Raw genomic sequence first — 22296 nt, forward strand, 5'->3', positions numbered from 1 at the left:
CAGTGGTGGTCCTATTCTGATAACAGCATTAGCAATGGAGGAAGCAGGGAAGAAAGAGAAGTGAGTTGAACAGTCCCAAGCAGCAAGAGACATACGTGCTTCCATGGATCCAGGATCTCATTTGTGTGATAATGCTAGAGATTTTTCTCTAGGTCTTTTTCAATATTTCTATGTGTCTCCCATCCTCATATCCAAGGAACTGGAAAGCAACTGGAATAGCTATTGATAGGATGAGATAAAAATTGTCAATATATTCTTATCCATGGTTGTGAAGATTTGGGAAAGGATGTGTCCACGCTTCCCTTTCTGAAAGAAGTAAAACAAAAATCTTAGGAGGAGCAAGAAGTGAGCAATGTGCTTTAGAGAGTTTGGTTTGTGTTGTGTTGTGATTGTAAGAGAGATGGATGGTATCCTGAACATCAGAGCCATGGTTACTGCTGTGGCTGTCACCGCAGCTGTCACTAAGACGGGGATTGGGGTTAAACAATTAGAGAAACCATAGAGAGATAATGAAGTAAAGACTGTAATTGTCTTTATTTGCCATGAATAATAATGATGAAGAAACTTCTCTTCCTTTTGTCTCTTATTCCTTCTTTCCTCTCTCTTTTCCTGGGGAAAGTGAAAATTCAGTATCAAAATTTATTTTGTTTCTCCAAAGTTTATATTTTACATTTCTGGTCACCTATTTCTACTTATAAATATTAAGACAAAAGTATGATTAACTGAAGCATTTGTGATCTGTATTTATTTGATTATTCAAGAACAACAGAGAGGGGAATTGTGGTCACATACACAAGAGGGCACAAAGGAGATTCTCTTTCTCTTTTCTAAAATCACTAGAGTTTCTCCAGACAGGGAATAAAACAAATCAGTGATATTTTATTGATAATTATTCTTTTAACTTCCCACAAAGACAGAAAATATTAAGCCATATGAATCTAGGCTTCTATAGATTATTCCTAGACATAATTGAGCTAGACTAATATGTTAGGGAAAAGCAGGTTGGTAAGAAGTTTTCTCTTTAATCTAAGAAGCAATTGGTCTTGGGTTTCTTATTTCTTATTCTCTAATGGCAGATTCAAATGGCTCTATCCGCTGATGATAATGCTATATATCCTCAGTTACAATTGTGCTACTTGATAGGATTTGCTTGACTGTTTTCAGAAAGTGTATATTGTAATGGAATCTGGGTATTTGTTGGGAGCTCTTGTGTTCATACAAAAATAGCTAATTATCAACCAATCAGACAATTAACCATGAGGTACAATAGTTCAGAATCTGATTTTTAAAAAAAGGACAATGAGGAGGATTCTGGGAAGATGGCAGAGTAGGTCAGAAAATTGCTAACTTTCCAGATTTCAACCACAAAAAAATGAAACTGTTCCTCAGGGTGAACTGATGAAAAACAAATAAGACTTGGGGCAGAACAGAGGTTCTCCCAGAATAACTAGAGAAGATCCAAAGAAAGACCCCAGGACTTGGGTTTAATCAGTATGGAGTGTAAATACCTCTGGGCTAGCACCTCAGAAATAGCAATCACAAAGCTCTGGGTGTAGCTGGGTTCAGCCTCAGCCCCAACCACAGAACTTTCATCTCCTAGACAGGAGGAGAGTAGGTGATCTAAGTTTGGAAAGATCACCAGATCCTCTGTTGAAAAGTAACTTCAGGCCCAGCTGTGCTACAGAAAAGTGGCCCTGGGTGAGAAGGAACCAGTACACCAAGTGAATACAGGTGCAGAAGGACAGAGATTGCTGCTGGTTGCAGGTGCTTGTAAGAGTTACCAATCATTAGCCTCTGGTTTGGTTTTCATTAATTCACAATCAGGAAAACTTTTAGATAGAAGCTTAATGATTAGTTGGATTCCTTCCTTCATTATTTTTATCATGAATTTCGGGTCTCTATTGACAAAGAATGAAAAGGAGAAATAAATAATATTTTGAAACAAATGTGATATCATTTGGAAATGTTTAGACATGGACATATAGTCAAAATATGACAAGATACAAAAATGCCAAGAGAAAATAGAAAATTCTCTACCTTTAAAAGTTGCCTTTTAAAACAAAGGGAGTTAATAACATAATACAATTAGTAGTACATTAAGACTTTTCAAAGAAAGTGTAGTAAAATACAATCTGCCATTCTCGATCTAGGGATAATAATTCCAACATGAAAAAACTAGACTTCAGAATGGCTAAGAAATCTACAAAATATATCTATAAAGATATGCTACAGCAAAGAGATTGTCACCCAGATTTCTAATCATTTTAGAGAACTGATTAGGATTTTGAAAAATGAATAGAATTCAAGAGTTTCTCTATTTTAAGTTTTCCTGGACAAAACAAGAACCTGTTTTTGTTTGTTTGTTTGTTTGTTTGTTTTTCAGTGATTCAAACATACATGGCTAAAACAAAATATTTGGTTAAAATTAGCTAATAAATGAGCACTATATTATAGTCTCCCTACCATGCCTCTTCCCCATGAGGACTGTTCCTAATCCTTAAAATATTCACGTCTATACATTTTAGAGCAGAGATTTTTATAGGGAAAATTAATTTAAAAGAAGCACATATCCATTTTTTGGAGAAATTTTAAGAAAATTCTGAATTCTAGTTGGTTCCCTATGGCTTCTTGGCAACTTCACTATATGCTTTGTTAAACAGAAGTCCTTGGGGCAAAATGATTTAACTATTTGGCCCACCAACAGGTTTTAAGAGCATTCATGACTGGCAAGGGAATACAACAGCTAACACAGAGTGATTTGCTAGAAAAAAAAATAAAGCCAAAGCTTTGCCAGCTACATCTATTCAAACTGCTTCTCATAATTAATATGAAGGAAACAGGAAATGAATACCTTTTCTTTATCAACCCAATTAGCATTTTATCTATGAGGAAACATCATTTTTCAGAATTCACATAGCCAACCCAAATAGGTTGTCATAGAAATAACCATAAAAATGTGGTCTTGGGTCTAAACATTTCAGGCTTGTGGATTGAGGAAGTGTTTAATTAGGGATGAAATACAGAATAAAATGTGTTGTAGCCTAAAATGGTAAAGTTTCTAACTAGGCAACTTAGCTGTTAATTGGATTATGATTTTCCAAAATAAGAGTCACTGAAGAAGTATAATCGATATGTGTATCTTTATAGCTAAACAACTACGTTTGAATCATTCACAAATGTTCATGTAACAGATGGCAATTGCAACAATTTTGAGTTTTAACTACTATATAGAATTACTATATAGAATTTGGTCTTTTACTAGGTAAGTTCAGTAAGTATTGTCAAAATACTCAAATGAACATAATAATTGTTTTGATGTGTCTTACTCAAATTTTCAAAAATATCCATTGCAAAATATCTATAACAAAATAATTGGGCCTCCTTTCTCTTTTTTTGTTAAATAAGTTTAAATGTTTGCGAGTAGCAAGAAAACAGTCCAATTAAGCAGCAAGACTTTGTTCAATGACAGTTCAATGACAGCATAGTCATCCAGTTTTTTTCTTGACAGAATTTTCTTCCTTACATAAAAAGAGTGAGAAGAAAGAAAAGGTGTAATTTAGTCTTGATTCAGGATTAGTCTTGAGTCCATCTGGAACATACATATTCTTTCAAGTGTACTAAATTCTATCAGATAGGTTTGTATTGTAATAACCCGTTAATTCAGATGAACAAATGTATTTTGCTCAGGATCATGAAACTGTACTCATGCTTTTTTCCCCAGGAGATAAAGGTAAAAATAGCTTTAATTGTAATTTGCAGTTGGATACAATAATGTTATCAGACAGAGTTATACACATGTGTGTGACTGTGTGTGTCTGTGTGTCTGCTTACATGTATATGCTTTGTCATTTCCTCTCTCTATTAAGGGGCATTTGACAAGAAAAGGTACCTTTGTCTTAGAATTCTGTCTGTCCTTCTGCTCCTGCATTCATTCACTCAGGAGGCTGTGTTAAAGTTGTCATTTCTTCCAGGTCTGTAGATTATCCTCACTCAAAAATCTCTCACTAGAATGAGAGGAGTAAAAAGATACATGAGGGTGAGATGGCACAGTATATCCTTTACTTGGGTCCTTTACTTGCTCACCTACCTGCCTCAGTAAGTAAGTTCACTTCCAGGGGATCTTCTGGTTGAAGAATGCTTGCTTAGTTCTTAGACCTACCAGTGAATGATTTGTGGATCTCTCGATTATCTCTGCTCTCTACTTAGTCCTTTTGATTTGTTTGCTATCTTGCTTGAGTCCTCTTGGAAATGTTCTTTGTTTCCTGTTTACTTTGGGCTTTCCTAGGCCCAAATATTTTCCAGGCAATTAGTGTTGTACCACAGTTCCCTTTTATTATCCTGCCTCAGTTTCCCTAATTGTCCTGCCTCAGTTTCCCTAAATTGCCCTGCCTCAGTTTCCCTGAATTGTTTTGCCTCAGTTCCTAATTGTTCTGCTCAATCTTGCAACATTACCCCTTCCTCCTAATCATCATGATCCAGATAAGGAGAAAGACATTCTATTTTAGACATCATGACCCCAGCCCTTGCCTACTTATCAGAATGTTGGGTGCCTCCCCCCACCCTGTCAAAACTGGATTGATAGTCTGTTCCCACTCTCAGTGCTCTTGATTCCACCCCTGCCTCAGTCTACCCTGGTAGCTGAACCATATGTCACTGAGAACTCACATTGGCTGCTGGATGCTCCCCCCAGAACGATCTCTCCCTTTCAGATAAAATATTAAAAACTCTTTAATCTCTATCTTGCCTCAGTTTCTTCGGCATTACATTAGGAACTATTGTCACTCACAAATTGGCATGATAGTACTGTGCACTTTAACAAATAAATGTAAGTTTTGTTTTTGTTTTCCTTAACATACAATCTAAAAGAAATCTTCTCAAATTCATTTTTAGAAACAGATACCTTCAACTCTCTTCTATAAAAGCATTTCTAAACAAAACAATCCTGCTTTGCTGTTAGGGCTTGTTGTCTGTTTAAATGTGTAAATATCTTTTACCTTTTGCTGTTTTATTTGTTGTCAGGAAAATGGGAACTATAACTAGAGGGCAATGCCCATTTCAGCAATGCATACAAGGAGAACAATTTATTCCCACAAAGGCTATGGAAAACACTCTGTTCCCCAATATCTATAAAAGCTCCTATTTCACAATTCTAATTAATTAACTTTATTAACTTGGAACAGAAAGGAGGCAACTAATAAAAAGAAAAGGACCAGTCCAAGAATGGTTCCATATAACTTCTTATTAATTAAAGGCAAAATATCTAGTGTATTTTATAATCAAAATATATAAACAGCAACAACCTATCCCCAAATTAACTCATAGTGCATCATAAGTTTAAAGGAGAAACCACACAAAGCAACTTTTTTTCTTTTAGTGCAAGAAGTTTATTTTCTGATGAGAAATTCACAGCAGCAATGCCCCTATTTTATGTAATATATTTTTGGAAAAAGCCTGCCTGTAAAAGTTATTGGTGACTGTATTGTTTATAAAATCTGCAATATTGTTAGCTCATGACCTCCAAAAAAAAAAAAAAATACACAGTTGGGAAACTACAAAATGACAATTTTGCACCACAGCCATGATTAAAAGCAAAAACAGTTATCCAGAACACATATAGAAATTCAGCAGCAAAAACTGGTATAAAATATATTCATTTTTATATAAATGCATTTGCATTGTGTACAAGTCATACATTCTTCATACATTTGAAATGGGCTTAATATACTTTACTGTTTTGAAGAACCTAATCAATCTGAATTCAGCAATGATTATATAATGTGTCTAATAGTCATTTTACATGTCTGTTTCATATTTCTGATGTTACAATGATAGAATGGAGACCATAACTACAGAATAATTTAGACACATATAAATACAGACATACATGCATGTGTATAGCGAGATCTGTGATTCATTGAATTAGTCATAAACAGCAAACCGAATATAATTATTTAGAACTGTAGGCATATATATATTTTAAAGAAAACATTATTGAATTAAGTAGTCACCCACCCATTCATTAGAATATTATATATAATTCAGTCTCTATTTCCAACTATAGTAGAATGGATTGTCAACAAAAAAAGCATTAAGCCCATTAAAGTTTTGCACAGGATCTCAAAAATACAGTAAAAGCATTACAAGAATGAATTTTAGATAAAATTGTGAGTTAATTTGAAATGCATAGCTACATAATGCCAGTTACAAAAGTAATGCATCTTTTAAAATGTGACAGCCAAGCATAGTATGGCATTAAAGTTTGCTTAATTGTTTTTATCAAGTAAATTTATAAAGCTCGAAGTCTTGCTAGTAGGGCCTCCACTTCAGGAAGTGATTCAGTTTTAGAAACAGAGCCAGGAAGCTCCATTTCCTTTTCTTTGGTGATTCCTATGTTACTGGTCTCCTTCTTTCCCAAATCCTTGATCCTTACAGTGGATGAATGAGTGTCTTGATTATAATCAAGTTCCTTGACAACAGGAGTCCTGGTTGAGTTGCTACCGAGTTTGTGATAGGAATGGGAGCCTTCCACCAATTGCTTCTTCTGGTTTTCTATAATTTAGGAGGAAAACAACATAAAACTTATAATTTAGGAAAGAATTACTAAGGACTTGCAAAAAAAATATTCAAAAACAGTCTCAAACCTGTTATTCTCATTGATTAAGTACTATAACTAGACAAAGGTAAAAGATGGATACTTGGCAACAGAAAATAAGATCTTGTTCTTTTTTTAAGTCCATTTAATTAAGATGTACCTATGTGTAAAGAGGAAAACCACTTCACTAGAATTATTTTTTCCTTTAGCATTTGTTTTAGTAATAGTTAAAACAAAAGACAAAATGAAACATAAAACCAATACTGTTTTGTACACAAAATTAAAGATAGAGGTTGAAAAATTAACCAAAGTCTTTTGGATTCCTTTGACAGATAACAGGTAAGGCAAATATAGTGTTAAAATCTGAAAGCACAATTAACAATTTTTTATCACTATTTAATTGTGAAAGAAAATCTATTTTCTTTCCTTTTTGTAAAAGTACTAGAAAGTGAGAATGATCTTGACTTATCACACCATCATTGGGAATCTCTTATAGTATCTAATGATGAAACACATGTAGCTATTGATTTCTCCAAAGAGTACTAAATATATTACCACCCTCCTCAAAATTAAATGACTTAAATCTTATAGTCTTATGATTCTTCTCTTAGATCTGAAACTTAAAAAAAAAAAAAAAAAAAAAAAGAGGAACACTCAATATTCATGTAACCTTGAACAGGGTTTGAAAATGGCTTCAACAAACTTGACATGACATTTAAAGTTTTTTGGTTATTCGGTGAAAGATGTTCCATTATCCCAATAATAATGACTTTGGAGCACAGGCAGTCACTCATGACAGTGTGTTTTATGTGAGTGCTGAAAATTCCAACTGAAAACAGCTTGTACATTAAAAGGTGGCTGCTGAAGATATTTACTGCACTGTCATTTCCTGACCGGGGGCGCCTAGTGATGGATGAGTATTTTACACACTTTCTTGGACAATCTCAACGAATTTCAGAAGTATGATCACCTTTTAACTGTTGGAAGAAAATAAATACCCTTTTCCTATCTTCTTCTATATCAGGTGGACAATTGTTACCCAAAAATCAAAATCTAATACAGCAGTAATTTTCACTTAGGTCAGTTGTATAAACTATGTTTGTAAAAGCAAAAATACAATTAATGGTATTTTTTTCCCCAATTACATGTAAAGATAGTTTTCAACATTCATTTTTTAAAGACTTTGAGCTCAAAATTTTTTTCTCCCTTCCCCCTCCACAGACGGCAAGCAATCTGATGTACGCTACATGTACAGTCTTATTAAACATATTTCCATATTAGTCATGTTGTGAAAGAAGAATCAGAACAAATGGGAAAAACTATGAAAAAACAAAAAACATTTAAAAAGTGAAAATAATATGCTTCAATCTGCATTCAGTCTTCACAGTTCTTTCTTTCATCCAAAGATGTGATGGCATTTTCCATCACAAGTCTTTTGGAATTGTTTTTGGATTGTATTGCTGAGAAGGGCTAAAAGTCTATCATAGTTGCTTGTCTATCACAGTTTATCATCACACAATGTTGCTGTTATTGTGTACAATGTTCTCCTGGTTCAGAAGCACTAATATAGATGATAATCATGACTCTTCCCACAACCAAGCTGTTTAGGTTTGCAAGACCAAATAAAATATATGCACAGTTTAACATAAAAAGCTTAGTAGCTTAAAGTATGTGGTACAGGGGAGAAAGTATAGGATTAGGAGTCAGAAGACCTAGGTTAATCCTAGCTTTGCTACTTACTATAACTATGACCTTGGGCAAAATAACTTAACCTCTCTAGGCCAGTTTTCTCAAACCTAAAATAAAGGTATTAGAAGAGTTGATCTTTCAGGGCACTTCCAATTTCAAAATCCTATGATCCTATAATTAACTCTTGACTGTTCAGTCACCTTGACGCTATTTGCTGAATGCTGATCAAATTTTTGTTGGTAATACCATCATAGATATGCAGGAAGACAGGCACTGAATCTGCTATTTTTTTTTTTTTTTTGCTACAGAAAACTCCAAGGTGAAGAAACTCATTGTACCAATATAGATTGGTACCTTCTTTATATTTTGGAGTCTTAGGGAGTTGCTTTGAATGCATACATTGCTTAGAGGTGTGAGCCCATTGACATTTAATGTGTCAGAAGTGAACTCAGATCTTCCTGGCTTTGAAGATACTTCTCTATCTACCACACCTCTGGACAAAATTTAACAAGTCAACTCTGCTGTTTGGAGTCTTTGGTAAAATGTTAGATGGGGAAGATGAGGTTAAAGATCCTGACTAAAATAATGTCTGCATAATTTGTAATGATCCGATATCTTAATTATCATTCCTATCTGTCATTGGTAGCAAGGAAAAACTCAGAGTTGCCTAAACATAAAGAAATAAGAAGTTAATAACCTCTATTAAAATGTGATGACAACCATTACACATGCTTTAATTTAATCTCTTATAAAATCAAGCTGCCTGGATTCACATACTGAATGCTCATTTTGACCAGGGCTCTTACGAGAATACTATTTTTATAATTAGCAAAATCTTATGTTTTCCTAAATCTTTTTTTAAAAATGTATTTAACAGAAAAACCACATAACTCATGAGATTAGACATACTAGAGTTCAGTAGAATCCTTAAGTATGTTGGTTTCTTGAGGAAGATAATTCTCTATGGGAGTGGGTAGGAAGAAAATGGAATCAATTTTTCCCCTTCTAGCTAAATTGACAAATCATACCAAAAAATGGGCAAATAACAAAAGCAATTAGGTATCAACATATTAAAATGAGTGCAAAAATATGTTCATGACCTGTTATCCCTTTATAGAATGTGAAAAGTTGCACATAATGAATTAAAGGAAGAGTGATATTGGCTGGTCAAAGAATGACCATACCCTGATTCCCTTAAAAAATGTAGGTTTTCCATGACACTAGAACAAGGTAATAGGTCTGTGGAGTGTGAATTCTACATTTCTACCAAAGATCAGCAAGGTCTTTTCCTCCCTTATCAGCCATGATAACTGTACAACTGAACTTCTAACCTAGTAGGAAATTCTGATAGGGAGGAGAGAGATACACACATAAAATCTGTGACAAGAAGTAATTTCAAGTAGTTTGACCTCTGACTAGGGAACCTCTGACTGTTAGGGGGACAAAAATGAAACACTTTGAGGAGAGAAAGGATATTAAGCAATTAGGTGCCATAATAGATAATTGTGTTGGACTGGAGTCAGCAAAACCTGAGAAGAAATCTAAGTCTAAAACTTTCACTAGTTGTATGACCTTAGGGAAGCCACTTAAAGTCTCAGCTTCAGTTTCCTTATCTTTAAAATGGGGCTCTGGAAGGGAATGAGACTGGTGACTTCATGCAACTCTGCCTCACTTAAATACAATTTATGCAGGAATCAATATTGAGCCCTGAGATATTGGAGATATAAGTTGTGTTGGCCACCTGGTCCCATTGCTTATGCTTTATTACAAATATGTGCTCAGCTTGTATGCATTCTTTCCAAGGATGTCTAGTTGAGAGAAAAAGAGAGATAGACAGCAACAAACAGAGAGACACAGAGAGGGAGTGGGGGTTCAGAGAGAGAGATTGCGATCGCACCTCATATTTCTAGAGAGGGATGTTTTCTACCTATGTTTATTATTCCAGCTTAATTAATGCCTTTGCTTTGAATTATCTGTGTCTACTAGCTATGGTGGCTCACAAATTGCAAATCCACAGAGTATCTTTGAATATGGAATAGTCACTTTCTTCTTCCTCCCTTCTCAAAATGGGGTGCTACAGGATTAATTTTGTTATCATTTGATTTTAATGAGTAGTCTAAAGAATCTCATCATTTTAGACTGTAAAAAAATTAATATTTTAAGGTATATGTATGTGAAGATTAACTCTTAAAAAACAATTTTTTGAGGAAAGCAAAGTTAATCAAAATTGATAACATGGGACAGAAGACCAAATGTTAAATGTATATTTGAATGAATAAAGGGTATAGCACCATAGTTCTCTCCTGTTCCTATCTCTGCCCCCCCCAAACTCAAATATCATCTGAAACTCTTCCTATGAAAGGTGTTACTTTTCCTGAAATGTTATTTAGATGCTTTGACTGCTATGATTTTCTGCTAACAGCACCAGTAAGAGGTGAAGTGCCATTTTTATTAACAATAAAGGCTTATATTAATACTAAAGGTTTAGATAGCACCTTTACTTAGAAGCATTTACTATACTTTAAATCATTGCAACCATCATTTTACAGATAGAAATGTGAAAGCAAAAAAAGCTAAGTGACTTGCCTAGAGTGTCATAGAGTAAATCGGTGGCACAACAAAGACACTATCTCTGAAAGGTATCAAAAGAAATTTATAAATAATTTCACAAAGAAATGTTCTAAATAATGTAACATTGTTGAATTTAAGTAACACATATTTATAGTTCAAAATTATTGACCGAATATCATATAAAGAAGATATAATAATAGCTATAGAAACAGAACTAAGAGGAAATAATTTGCCCAAGGTCATAACACATATCAAAAGTCATCCTTTGCCTTCTAAGCTGGCATTTTAGACCACCAATTTAGTAGTTTTCAAAGGATAAAGTTTGTTTACTTTCAGGACTACTGGTCTTAGATCAGTAGCTGACTGAAGCTGATACAAATTAAATGGCCACAATAACTACTTTGAATGATTTCCTATAGTGAATTCCTGGAATTACCTGAACCTAATGTTCTATGAACATATTTTGTAAACACCTGCACCTTAGAATGTAGTTTCCCTAATATAGAATTTAACTTTATTATACATAATTTATGAATAGTCATTCTATTTTGAGGAGTCTAACATTTTTATAAACCACATTTCAACAGTTCTCACAGTTTGATAATGTTCTAAATAAAGTTGATTAATGAATTACATAAAAGGAGAGTTTGGGTGGAAAATTCTTCCTTATCAACCACAAGATTAACCCTATTAAATTTTCTTAAGTACTTTTCAGAATAGGATGAATTGGATAGCAGATATTTGCTGAAAGCCTGTGGTATATACATGTATATGTATACCACTGCATGTAAGGAAAAAAATAATGCTAATCTTAATCCTATTGCAGGTCTCTCATATGGTTCCTGGTACCCACCCAACTAATACAACTCAGACATCAGAATAGCTTTGAAAGCAAAATCTCTCCCCTTCCCCCAGTGTCACCATATCTAGTTCTTCAATCACTATAGTAGAAGGTTGTGTATTCTGAGGCTGTGACTGATAAGTAAGTCTTTGCTACCTTTTATTTTTCATTTTATGGTGAGTGTTAGATATACAGAATGAGCAGGCCTGGATGCATTATAAGTACATTATCTTTTCCCCAAAAGCCAGCTGTTTCTTGGAAGCTTCTTTATTTTTGTCAAGAGGACCTGTTTTCAATGTCACAGATTCTCAATTTTCTTGTTATAGTTTACTCCTCACTCATAACAAACTGCTCTCTTCAAAGTTACAAATAACCTTTTCATTGCCAAAACTGATGGTCTTTTCTCAGTTCATGTCTTTCTTGACCTCTTTGTAGCATTTTATCCTGTTGACCACCCTCTCTTCCTGTATACTTATCCTGTATATTTGTTTTTGAAATGTTTTGATTTTTCTCTTTAGGTTCTTTTCCTACCTCCTTGCTCTTTCTTAGTTTCTTTTGATGAATCATCATACATGTCATCGTCCATAACCGTGGGTGCATCCAAAGGCTTTATTCAGGGCCCTCCTCTCTTCTCTATATACTTTCTCATTTGGTACTTCTTTAGCTCCTCAAGATTAATTTTCATCTCTATGTTGATGACTTTTAGATCTATACAACCCTCTTCTATGCTGAGTGTCAATACCACATCACCAATTGCATTTTGGACATCACAAACTTGATGTCCTAGTGATGAGGTCCTGAGTAACCTGGTGGGATTAACAGAAAAAACCTGAAGTACTGATAAAATTACTCCCTGCAGGGGGAGGGCACTGATGGGCTCAGGTATATCTTACACCACTCTCTGTCTCTCTACCTTCTATGTTCAGTCAGTTATGTCAAAACCCTGATATTAAATTTCCTGTGTAAATCTGTTCATAGCCCACACTATCTTTGCTGAATGCCTTTGGCTTAAGCCCTCCATAGCACTCAGTTTCCTGGTGTCTTTTCTCTCACATCTCCCCCATACCCTCTGATGTTTCTCCTCTCATCCCTCATGACATCTCACAGTGTGTTTCTTCTTATAGATAACTAACTCTTTTTAAGGTGCTAAAACTCCTCTAGCCTGTCAGTTAAGAGAATATTCCTACTTCATTGTTTATTCCTTCTCCTGGTTAACTGTGAGTTCCACTAGGGAATTTGTCTTTTCCATCACTAATTATTAAAATCCCTTTCCTTGTTAGCTGCTTTCCCAACTCTATTTCAAATTTACCATTCCCAGTATCTCTTCATTTTGTCTGTTACCTCTTCTCCTAAATAAACCTACCTTTTACCAGATAGAATGGCCCTTGTAAATTCTTCACACGACCGAACCCCAATATTTGGTGCCTGAACATTAATGTCATCATTTGGTGCCAAACCTTAAACACATCATTTAGTTACTAATGCTTTCCTAAATCCCACCATTTGGTGCCAAAATTGCTCTCAATACACCATTAAAAGCATCTTAAATCCATCATATTCAAAACAGAATTCATTATCTTTTCCCTGAAACGATCCTATCCTACTGAGGACTCCATTATTTTTGTAGTCATTCAATTTGGCAACCCAGGTGCTATATTTGATTTCTCCTTTCTCACTCAACACATCTAATTTTTCATTTCTACCTCTATAACATCTCCAGCACTGATCTCCTTTCCACTCACATGACCAATACTCCAGTACAGGTTGTCTAGACTCTTATTTAGTCTATCTCCTTCAAGTTTCTGTCATTCTCCAACACACATGCACTCACGCGCATGCATGCACACACACACATACCCCTCTACATAGCTACAGTGATTTTCATTAAGCATATATCATTCAGTAAAATCCAGTGCTTCCTATTGACTTCAGAATATTATTTTACATTTTTCTCATCTTTAAAATTTTCCAATTTTTTTTGCAATTTGCATAAATAAATTCACTACCATAATTATTAATATGGCGGTACATGTATATAAGTTGTAAATATACATGTAATAGAGTCATGTGTTCAATGACTTTTTCCTGTATAAAAAAGTTTGGAGACCCCCTGATTTTAATGCAGAAAGCAAGATAAACATAGAGATAAAAGAATTAGGAATATTTACAAAGAAAGAAACAAATACATATAAATGAAGTGATTTAATTTCTTTGGGTCTTGATAGCTTCATTTATGAATGATGTGGTTAGGCTGGATGTCCAACGTTATTCTAGTACTCTTTATTTCTATAATTTCGACCACATAGCACATTACAGAAGACATGAAGGAGTGAAAATGGACTTTGGTGGGGTTAATTAAATTAACAATTAATATAAATAAATCTTGAATGAAAAGGGTTGATTCACTTAGAGTAAAAGAAGTACCTCTCTGGCAGATAAAAACATAAAGAGGCTGATATTAGGAAATTGGAGGCAAGAGAGAACAAGCAAATTTTTAGATGAAGTGAGCTTGTATAACAGTGCTAGTTGTTTTTAATTTTCCCTTTGCCAGTTACAAAGAAAGATTTTTTGTTTTAGAGCAGTTCATGATAAGAAACCAATTAGATCCATAAAATAGTCCCTTTTTATACATCAAGTTGGATGTGGTAAAATCTCAACAATTCTTCTTTCCTCCACATGGAAAAGGCTTAAATGGTCCCCTCCAATCAGATAATACCTGTGAAAAGTATCTCCTTGTGGAATAAGTGTATCTAATAGAAATGGAGGCTTGTGGCCTGTGCCCCTCTCCAAATTTAAGTTTGGAGAGCCTACTTGGTCTGGGTATTAGAAAGCTAGCAAGGAAATCAGGAAAGTTAAGTTCTCGGCCCTGCCTCAGGTACCTACTGGTTATTTACTTTGAAAAACTTTTCAGTTTCCCAGAAAACTCTCTAGTTAACACTAGAGATTGGTGACCCATCTGCTTTGGTAGAGGGAACTCCATACCAGTGAAATCATATATCTGGACCAAGACAAAACAAATCAAAACAAAAGAAGCTAGTAGAGAGCTTGGAACAACTTAAGCATCCTCGAAATAGAGGTGCACCAACATCTGTACACAAAAGGACTCAATGTAGAAGAGGCAAAAAGAAGAAGAGGAAATCTGTTTATTCCTGACCACTCCTACAATATGGGATAAGATGTGATCCGCTGCTGGTCCTTAACAGCTAGGTAGGGGTGTGTGGGAGTGATCACATTCCCTCTATCACTCAATTACCTTGCATTTATTGCTCCATATTTATATATGTTCACATTATCTCCCCAGTGAGCTCCTTAAGGGAAGAGACTGTTTTATTTTTGTTTATGTAATCCCAGTACATAGACTAAAACCTGCCACATAATTGGCACTTAATAAACGCTTGTTAATGATTGATAATTACTCTATCTCTTCTAAAACCTCATCAAAATAAATATTCAAAGGAAATACAAGAAATCATTGTTTAACGCATTCTAAGGATTAAAGGTTTTATCCATTGTTTTATATATAATTAAACTCAGCATCTTTTTTTCCCTTTCTTTGATTCTAAGAAACTTTGAATGTTATCTTGGTAGAAGTGTGTTTTATCTAGGATTGCTTCTATTATAAACATTCATTGGCATTTTCAGCATAGACAGGCAAGGAACTCACTGCTATTCTTAATTTCCTTTCTGTAAAGGAATAAAATAGACAACTCTGCCTAAATATAAAGAGTTTCTGAGGATCTAAATGAAATACCATGAGAATAAATGCTATTTTCTTTTAAGATATAAAAATGCTTATCATTCTACATTTTGTTCCTTGTACAATTTTTACCTCGAGAGTTGACACTAGAGTCCTCTGACAGCTTTCCAACACTGAATTGAAAACTGACAAATTGTTAAAACTGAACAGCAGAGTTTTTTTTATTTTTTAAGTATAGAATCTATTTCATTTAAACACAAGAAAAATTGCTTTAAATTTTGTCTAGTAATGCCCCATGACTTTGGAATCCCACCTGATCCTTAGTGGATAACAAGGAAAGTTGGGAGGAAAAAAAAAAACCATTCTGAGATAGAATTTCCATTGTTTCATGAGTGTTTCAGAAGAAAGAGGAAAGCTGGGAAGAGAATGGCAAACAAACAAACAAACAAAAAAACCTTCCAAGAACAACAATAAAAACAACCACAACAAATGAAACTATATGAAATTTTGCATTCTAATAATAAAATAGACAAACGAAAAAATGTCAACTACTGGCTCTGTGTTTATAACATACATAAAAGCATTGCAGCTTCAACTCCAGGTAACTGAGAAAACCTTGACCACTGAAGGAAAGATAACTTCCAATTAAGAAAGGGATGTTACTTCCTTTAAGCCAGTATTGATTTCTGAATCATATGGCTCTAATGAACAATAGATTCTTGGAAGGCAACTCTCAGATGAAATGTAAAATTAAGCTTCTGTCTCTTCTGGTCAATACAGAGGCTGGAGTATCTTGGGCAGGGGAAGGAATGATGAAATTTGGTATGATCAATTGGAGTACTTCTCTTCTGTTCATCTAAAAATTCTGTATTTACTATTTGTCTTTATTAATTACTGCCCTGACCTGCTAAATAGAACTTTGTTCCATCCTAGCAATGGCTTAACTTTGGTAGTGGGCAAAATGACCTATAAATATACTTTTTAAGGCACAATTGGGTCTGCATAATAGTAAAGTGTGTGACAAATATATGTTTTTAATCTATGCAATAATCCAAAGACAACTCTGGCAGCCAGCAACCGATACCCTTGAGGTTTTCTCTACTGTTGATTTACTGATGCTATAAATAATCGTCTTCCCTCTGTTTCATTTTGCTATTTATTTTATCTTATGTATTGAAAATGAATAAAAATGATAAAAAAGCAGAGGGACATTTTGTATATAGCTAAAATAAAAAAAAACAAACACCCATAAAATCCTTGATAGCCTCTAATTTTGTAAGGAAGAAGAGGAAACAAAGAAGGCAAAAAATATATCGTCAGACTCTGATATATCTCTAGACTACCATACTAGAACACCTTGTAGTTATTATTCATGATGTCCTTAACCCAGATGGGTGCGTTCCTTATCAGGCTTGCTATAGACTGGCTATATATTATTATCCTCAGTAGAAAATTTTGAAGACAACATCTTCATCTTGTCATTTCTTATGCTAAACTTTACCCATTGAAATTAGAGCTGGAGAGAAGCCCCAGGAATTCTCTACATTGGGTGGGCACCAAAATTATCCAACAAACATACTTATGTTTATTTCTAAATATAAAATAAAAATCTCTCACTTTATGCTATTGCTTCCTATTGCTATTGTTCTTTTTCTTCTTTTTTTTAATTACAAAACTATTCTGAATAATTAATTTATATTTGCTTTGCGTCTCTCTTTAGCCTCCTCCTGCCTCTACACTATACTCCAACTGCACTACTCTATCAAAATTGCCTTCTCCAGTGTCATCAATAAGCTTTTAAATGCCAAACATCCTGATCCTTCTCTAGTCTTCTTTTTATAGTGGAATGATGCCTTGATTTTTTGGAGAACCTATATTTAAAACTAAATTCTGCTACCTATTATTTATGTAACCATAGAAAAGTTGCTCAGCCACTCTAGGTCTGTCCTCTTAGGCCCAATAATGTTATCCTCTTCTGTAGTACTTGAAGATGCTATCCTCTTTGTCCTTCCTTTTGTAACTTTCTTTCTTTCTTGATATCACTGAAAAATGCATAGGACTTACCTTGCTTTAAAAAAAGTAAACAAAGTTGCCTACGACAAATTAGCTTTGGCTCCATTTCCACCCTCAAATCCATCCTCCTTCCACACATCTACCACATTGCTCCACTGCTCAAGAATCTTATTGGCTTCCTAATGACTCAGATAAAATTCAGACTCCTTAATTTATCATTTAGACTACTTCTCAATATAGCCATCAGCCTACTTTTATAACCTTATTTTTTCATCATTCCTATTCACACATTTGCTATTGTAATAAAACTGTCCTAACCTAATTTTTCCCAAGTTCAGCATTCTATTCCTGTTCAGGTGGTCTTCCATTTTTGAAATGATTACCCACTCAATTCTAGCTTCTTTCATAGCACAACTTTGATGTTCTTCCAAGCTCTACAAAGTTAGTAATTATCTCTTAAGTGATAAAGTTGATAGACTTTTACTAATCCACAAAATTGTTGACTTCTTTACATCATTTGATATTATAAACCACCTTCTCTTCCTGGACACTCTTTTCTTTCCTGGTTTTCACTTCACATACCAAGTATTCCTCAACATTCTCCTATTCGAAATACAAATTAAAAACTTGTATTCTCCTCTAGACTATTCCATTTTTGCTAATGGTGCCATTTTTCTCCCAGCTAACCAGAGGTGAAACTTTAAAGTCAAAGGAATTTTCAAATAGTGTCAGGACCTGGGTCATCCAGCCAATGTTTTAATGCCAACATACCTATGGGATAAGCTATGGAAAGGCACACAGCATAAACTGTGTTCTTGAGTGAATATCTTCTCACCTCACCTAGAATGTAAACTGTTAGAAGACAAGAACCATTTGTTTCTTTCACTCTCTACAAAGCCTAATTCTCTTGCAATAAACAAGTAATAAAATTTTTTAAAATAGAAATTTCACAGCTCTCCTTGTCTTAATTTGTAATATTGGGCTAAAAATGTCTTTTGGCTTACAAATCTCTTGCTCCAATTAAAATTTATTTCCTTTTGTTTCATACATTTAAGTTGGCAAGCATTTTCCTTTCATGAATCCTAAACTATTGTATTCACTCATATTTCTTTTTTCCTGATTACATATAGCAACCTTTCCTACTTTGTAATTATTTTGCTTGTTCTTTCAAGAACAATTATACCACTAGAAAAACACTTCCTATTATTTGTGGTACAACTCTATTTTAATCAGAAATTTTGCTGGAAAATGTTTTCTGCCAGAAATTTTATAACCACAGGATCCCAAAGATAATGATGAAGATAGTTACACAAGTCTGTAGAAGTTAGAGCTGCTTTAGATCAGAGGAGTAAAAATATCTCAATGATGAAAACTTAATTTAGCTTATCACATTGCATCCAAGGAATACCTCAATTACTGAATCTGTGAGAAATGAAAAGTGCTGTATAATGAAGAAATGCTGTATAACTTAGTGTAAATTAAAAAAAAAAAATCTCACGGGATATTCACAGCAATGTTGCCTCACATATGATTAAAAACAATGTTCTCCCCAAGTTGTCTATGTTTACAAAGCTCTGGCTTTGTAAACTGTTCCCTATGACCAGTTCTTACTTGTCCTTAAATAGTCAAATGTCTTTACATACCTGGGAAGGTTCTTAAATCAAACTACATAGCTATCAGAGCTTGTCTTTGTTGCTCTCAAGTGATCCTTTCTGTGCTTCTCTTCTTAATGTCTTGGCTTTAGTTCCTACTTTCCCCTTCCCTAGTCCCACCTCCCAATCCCATTCACCCCATTTTTTTTTATCAAAGAAAGAAGGGTTTGATAACAGATATTTATGTTCAATGACTGATCCAAACTTCCATCAGATGAATATAGTTAATTCATGTGTGGAATAAAATGACTGAAGACACTCTCATGGGAATATTGCCTTCAGCTATACCTTAATGTAATGCAGGAGAAACTGAGGTAGGATAGAGATTAGAGAATAATTTGATTGCATAAACAATTGTGACTTGAGACTTTATAATAACAAATAGAGCTATAGCTAAAAAGTTACAGCTATTTGTCCCCTTCTGTTTCCCACCACCTCTTAATTAGCATTTAAATATCTCTTTTAAAAGCAATTTATTCTTTTATTTCTGGGTTAATTTCCATGATTAGAATGTAATCCCAGACTCCTCAAAACAATTCGAGAAAAGGCCAAAGAAGGGTGGGGGTTTCTGCATTCAGGGTCTTTAATCTTGTGTTTTGCAATTTTTACTTGGCACTCCTTTTGCTGACAAAGACCTTGTCAGATAGGAGATACTCTTTCTTGGCAATCATAATAAGCCCCTTTTTGCTTTTTTCTTACTCTGAGAGTCTCTGTTTTTGTGGTGGCTACTTTCCCATACAGTTCATATTAACTGTTCATTCACATTTTCACTATTTTAGTAGTATTTAACGATGGGTTTGTATTATTCTCTCTCAGGTTCCTACATCCTGCAATTAATTTATCTCTCCTGCACTTCTTTTTACAATTGGTACACTTTTTGTCCAGTGTACTATTAGAATGTATCCTTTATGTCAATGGAGTTATTACTGCTTGAGAAATATGATTATTCAAAATTATTTAGAATACTAAATTGACTAAGGATGATTTCCTTCTCCCCCCTCCCCCCATTTTTCAAATTAACACAGATTTAGGTAGCATTAAAAAGAATTTAATTTAGGGATAACTGGGTGGCACTTAAATTGATGTATTTTGGTTATTTTAAGTTTCAGGAATACTGGACTTGAAGATTCACTTTTAAAACTGTTTTTCATCTAATACTGCCTACCATCTCAAGTATTTCTAGCTATTAATTATCTATTTTAAAGTTACTTCTGAGGCTATACTATAATTCAATGGCTGAAGCATTAAAAGGCTTAAAACTTTAAGGGTATCTATGTTAAATTCAGTCATGCTTTAAAAAAGTTTGTATAACTTAATCCTAAAACTGTCTCTCTCTGAATTTGCTTTCTACTCCAATAGGAACCTGTATATATGTTGCATTATGTCTTCCCCTGAAACTAAAAGGCTCTTTAAATGTATATGTTTAGTGCTTAATTCTTCCCATGTATTTATTTCCCAAACATGTTAATCCTTGACATTATTAACTTTATTAACTGAATTGGTACTTTCTAAAGCTTTCTATTATACCTCTGAGGTGACTTGGGTTTTTCTTTTTTTCCACACACAATTTTTGATTTCTAAGGATTCTAGAGTCCTTGAAAGATTTGGGATCTTGCTCTTGTTCAGTCATCTTTGTTTTTTTGTTTTTTGTTTGGTTTTTTTTTTCCCCCAGTTGTGTCTGATCCCCTATTTGGGATTTTCTTGTCAAAGATACTAGAGTGGTTTGCCATTTCCTTTTCCAGCTCATTTTACAAATAAAGGAATTTAAGGAAACAGTCAAATAGCTACTAAGCGTCTGAGGTCAGAATTGAACTCAGGAAGAAGAGTATTCTTGACTCCAGGTCTAGCACTCTATCCACTAGTCTACCTAACTGCTGGGATGCTGTAGTGTCTATTTAATTATTAACATAGAGCTGGACTACTTCGGATTGTGTGAATAAATTGAATATAAAATCCAGAACATTCTTTGATTCAGTAACTCAAAGTTCTGAAGAAAAACCAAAGTCCTTTGAGATATTTAGTGCAGTAGAACACTTTACTTAGAGGCCTAGAGTTTGGTTTTGAATATAGTGAATTAAAAATAATCAGATGAACTGATACCTCAAGTTGAATTTCAGTATGTTTAATGAATATTTCTTTGAAACAATCACATCCTTCATTCATAGCCTTAGAGAATTTCCTCCTGAGATATATTTATATTGAAGGTCATTTAAAATTCAAATCATCTTGTATATAGGTATACACACAGGAATATTCCTCATTACTTTCCAACCCTTTTCAAGAAACAATATTACTCAAGGGTTAAGATATAACTAGCAATACTTGATAAAATGCACATTGTTTTATCCTCTAAGTAAAGATGTCATTATGCTTATGAAGTGCAAGGTTGAACAGAGAAGAATATCCCCATTCAAAAAATAAATGCCATATAGAGTCTCCCTAGTGTTTGGATAGTGACTGAACCACAGTAAGTGCTTAATAAATGCTCATTGACATAATTACACATACCAATTTCACTTAATTCTTTTGTATTAATTGTTTTTTTTTTATATATATATTACCTCTTTTTCAGAGGACTAACTTGAAGAAAGCCTTTATTATTATAATTATGCTAATGCAGTGTTATTACAGATTTATTGCTTATATGAGCTATCTGGCCCCCAGGTTTCTATGTGGGGTATGGATAAAGGTCTAAAAACTTAAGTTTCCATCTGTTCTACTGTTTAAAAACTGCAGACCTGGCAACCTATATAAAAGTAAATTGCATGTTTTTTCTTTAATTAAAATTCAACATGAGTTTATAATAAGTTATATCTAAATGGAAACCTAAGAAAAAAGATTCAGTTTATATATTTAATTTTAAATGTGAGCTATTCATTATTGTTGTTGTCACTGTTGTTTGTCCTTGTTGCTATTGCAGCTGCTGTAAAATGGAAGAGCTTTGACCTGGTAGCAACTGGGTAATGGGTCTGGATTTCTTAATTCCTATTTGATCCCATGTAAATTATTATCCAAGTCTCAGTCCCAAACAGAATAGATCCTGTGTGAGAAATAAATTCTCCTTTTACCTCACAACTTTTTAATGTGAAGACTAAAGTGAAGGCTTTCTACTTACCTGTTGAGCAGAACCATGTTTATCCAGTAAAGTACTCTGATAACATCTTGAAATGAAACAATATGAAAAGTCTAACACATCAGTTACAATAGTCTGTTATTGCTTGTATGTAGTGCAGAGGACAGA

The 22296-nt window shown here is 34.0% G+C and overlaps 1 protein-coding gene across 2 annotated transcripts in view; it reads right to left on the bottom strand.

Moving 5' to 3' along the window:
* Positions 1–5360: 5360 nt before the first annotated feature.
* The window catches only part of DIAPH3 (diaphanous related formin 3), a 410013-nt gene continuing 393077 nt past the window's right edge, over positions 5361–22296 (bottom strand). Inside the window, exon 28 of one of the 2 annotated variants that reach the window (XM_031958457.1) lies at positions 5361–6549. In XM_031958457.1, coding sequence (XP_031814317.1) covers positions 6287–6549 — 263 coding nt within the window. In that variant the 3' untranslated portion in view covers positions 5361–6286. The remainder of the gene's footprint in view (positions 6550–22296) is intronic. The other variant, XM_023500580.2, reaches the window with a different exon arrangement.

This window comes from Sarcophilus harrisii, chromosome 3 (genome assembly GCF_902635505.1).
Source record: "Sarcophilus harrisii chromosome 3, mSarHar1.11, whole genome shotgun sequence".
Lineage (NCBI taxonomy): Eukaryota > Metazoa > Chordata > Mammalia > Dasyuromorphia > Dasyuridae > Sarcophilus > Sarcophilus harrisii.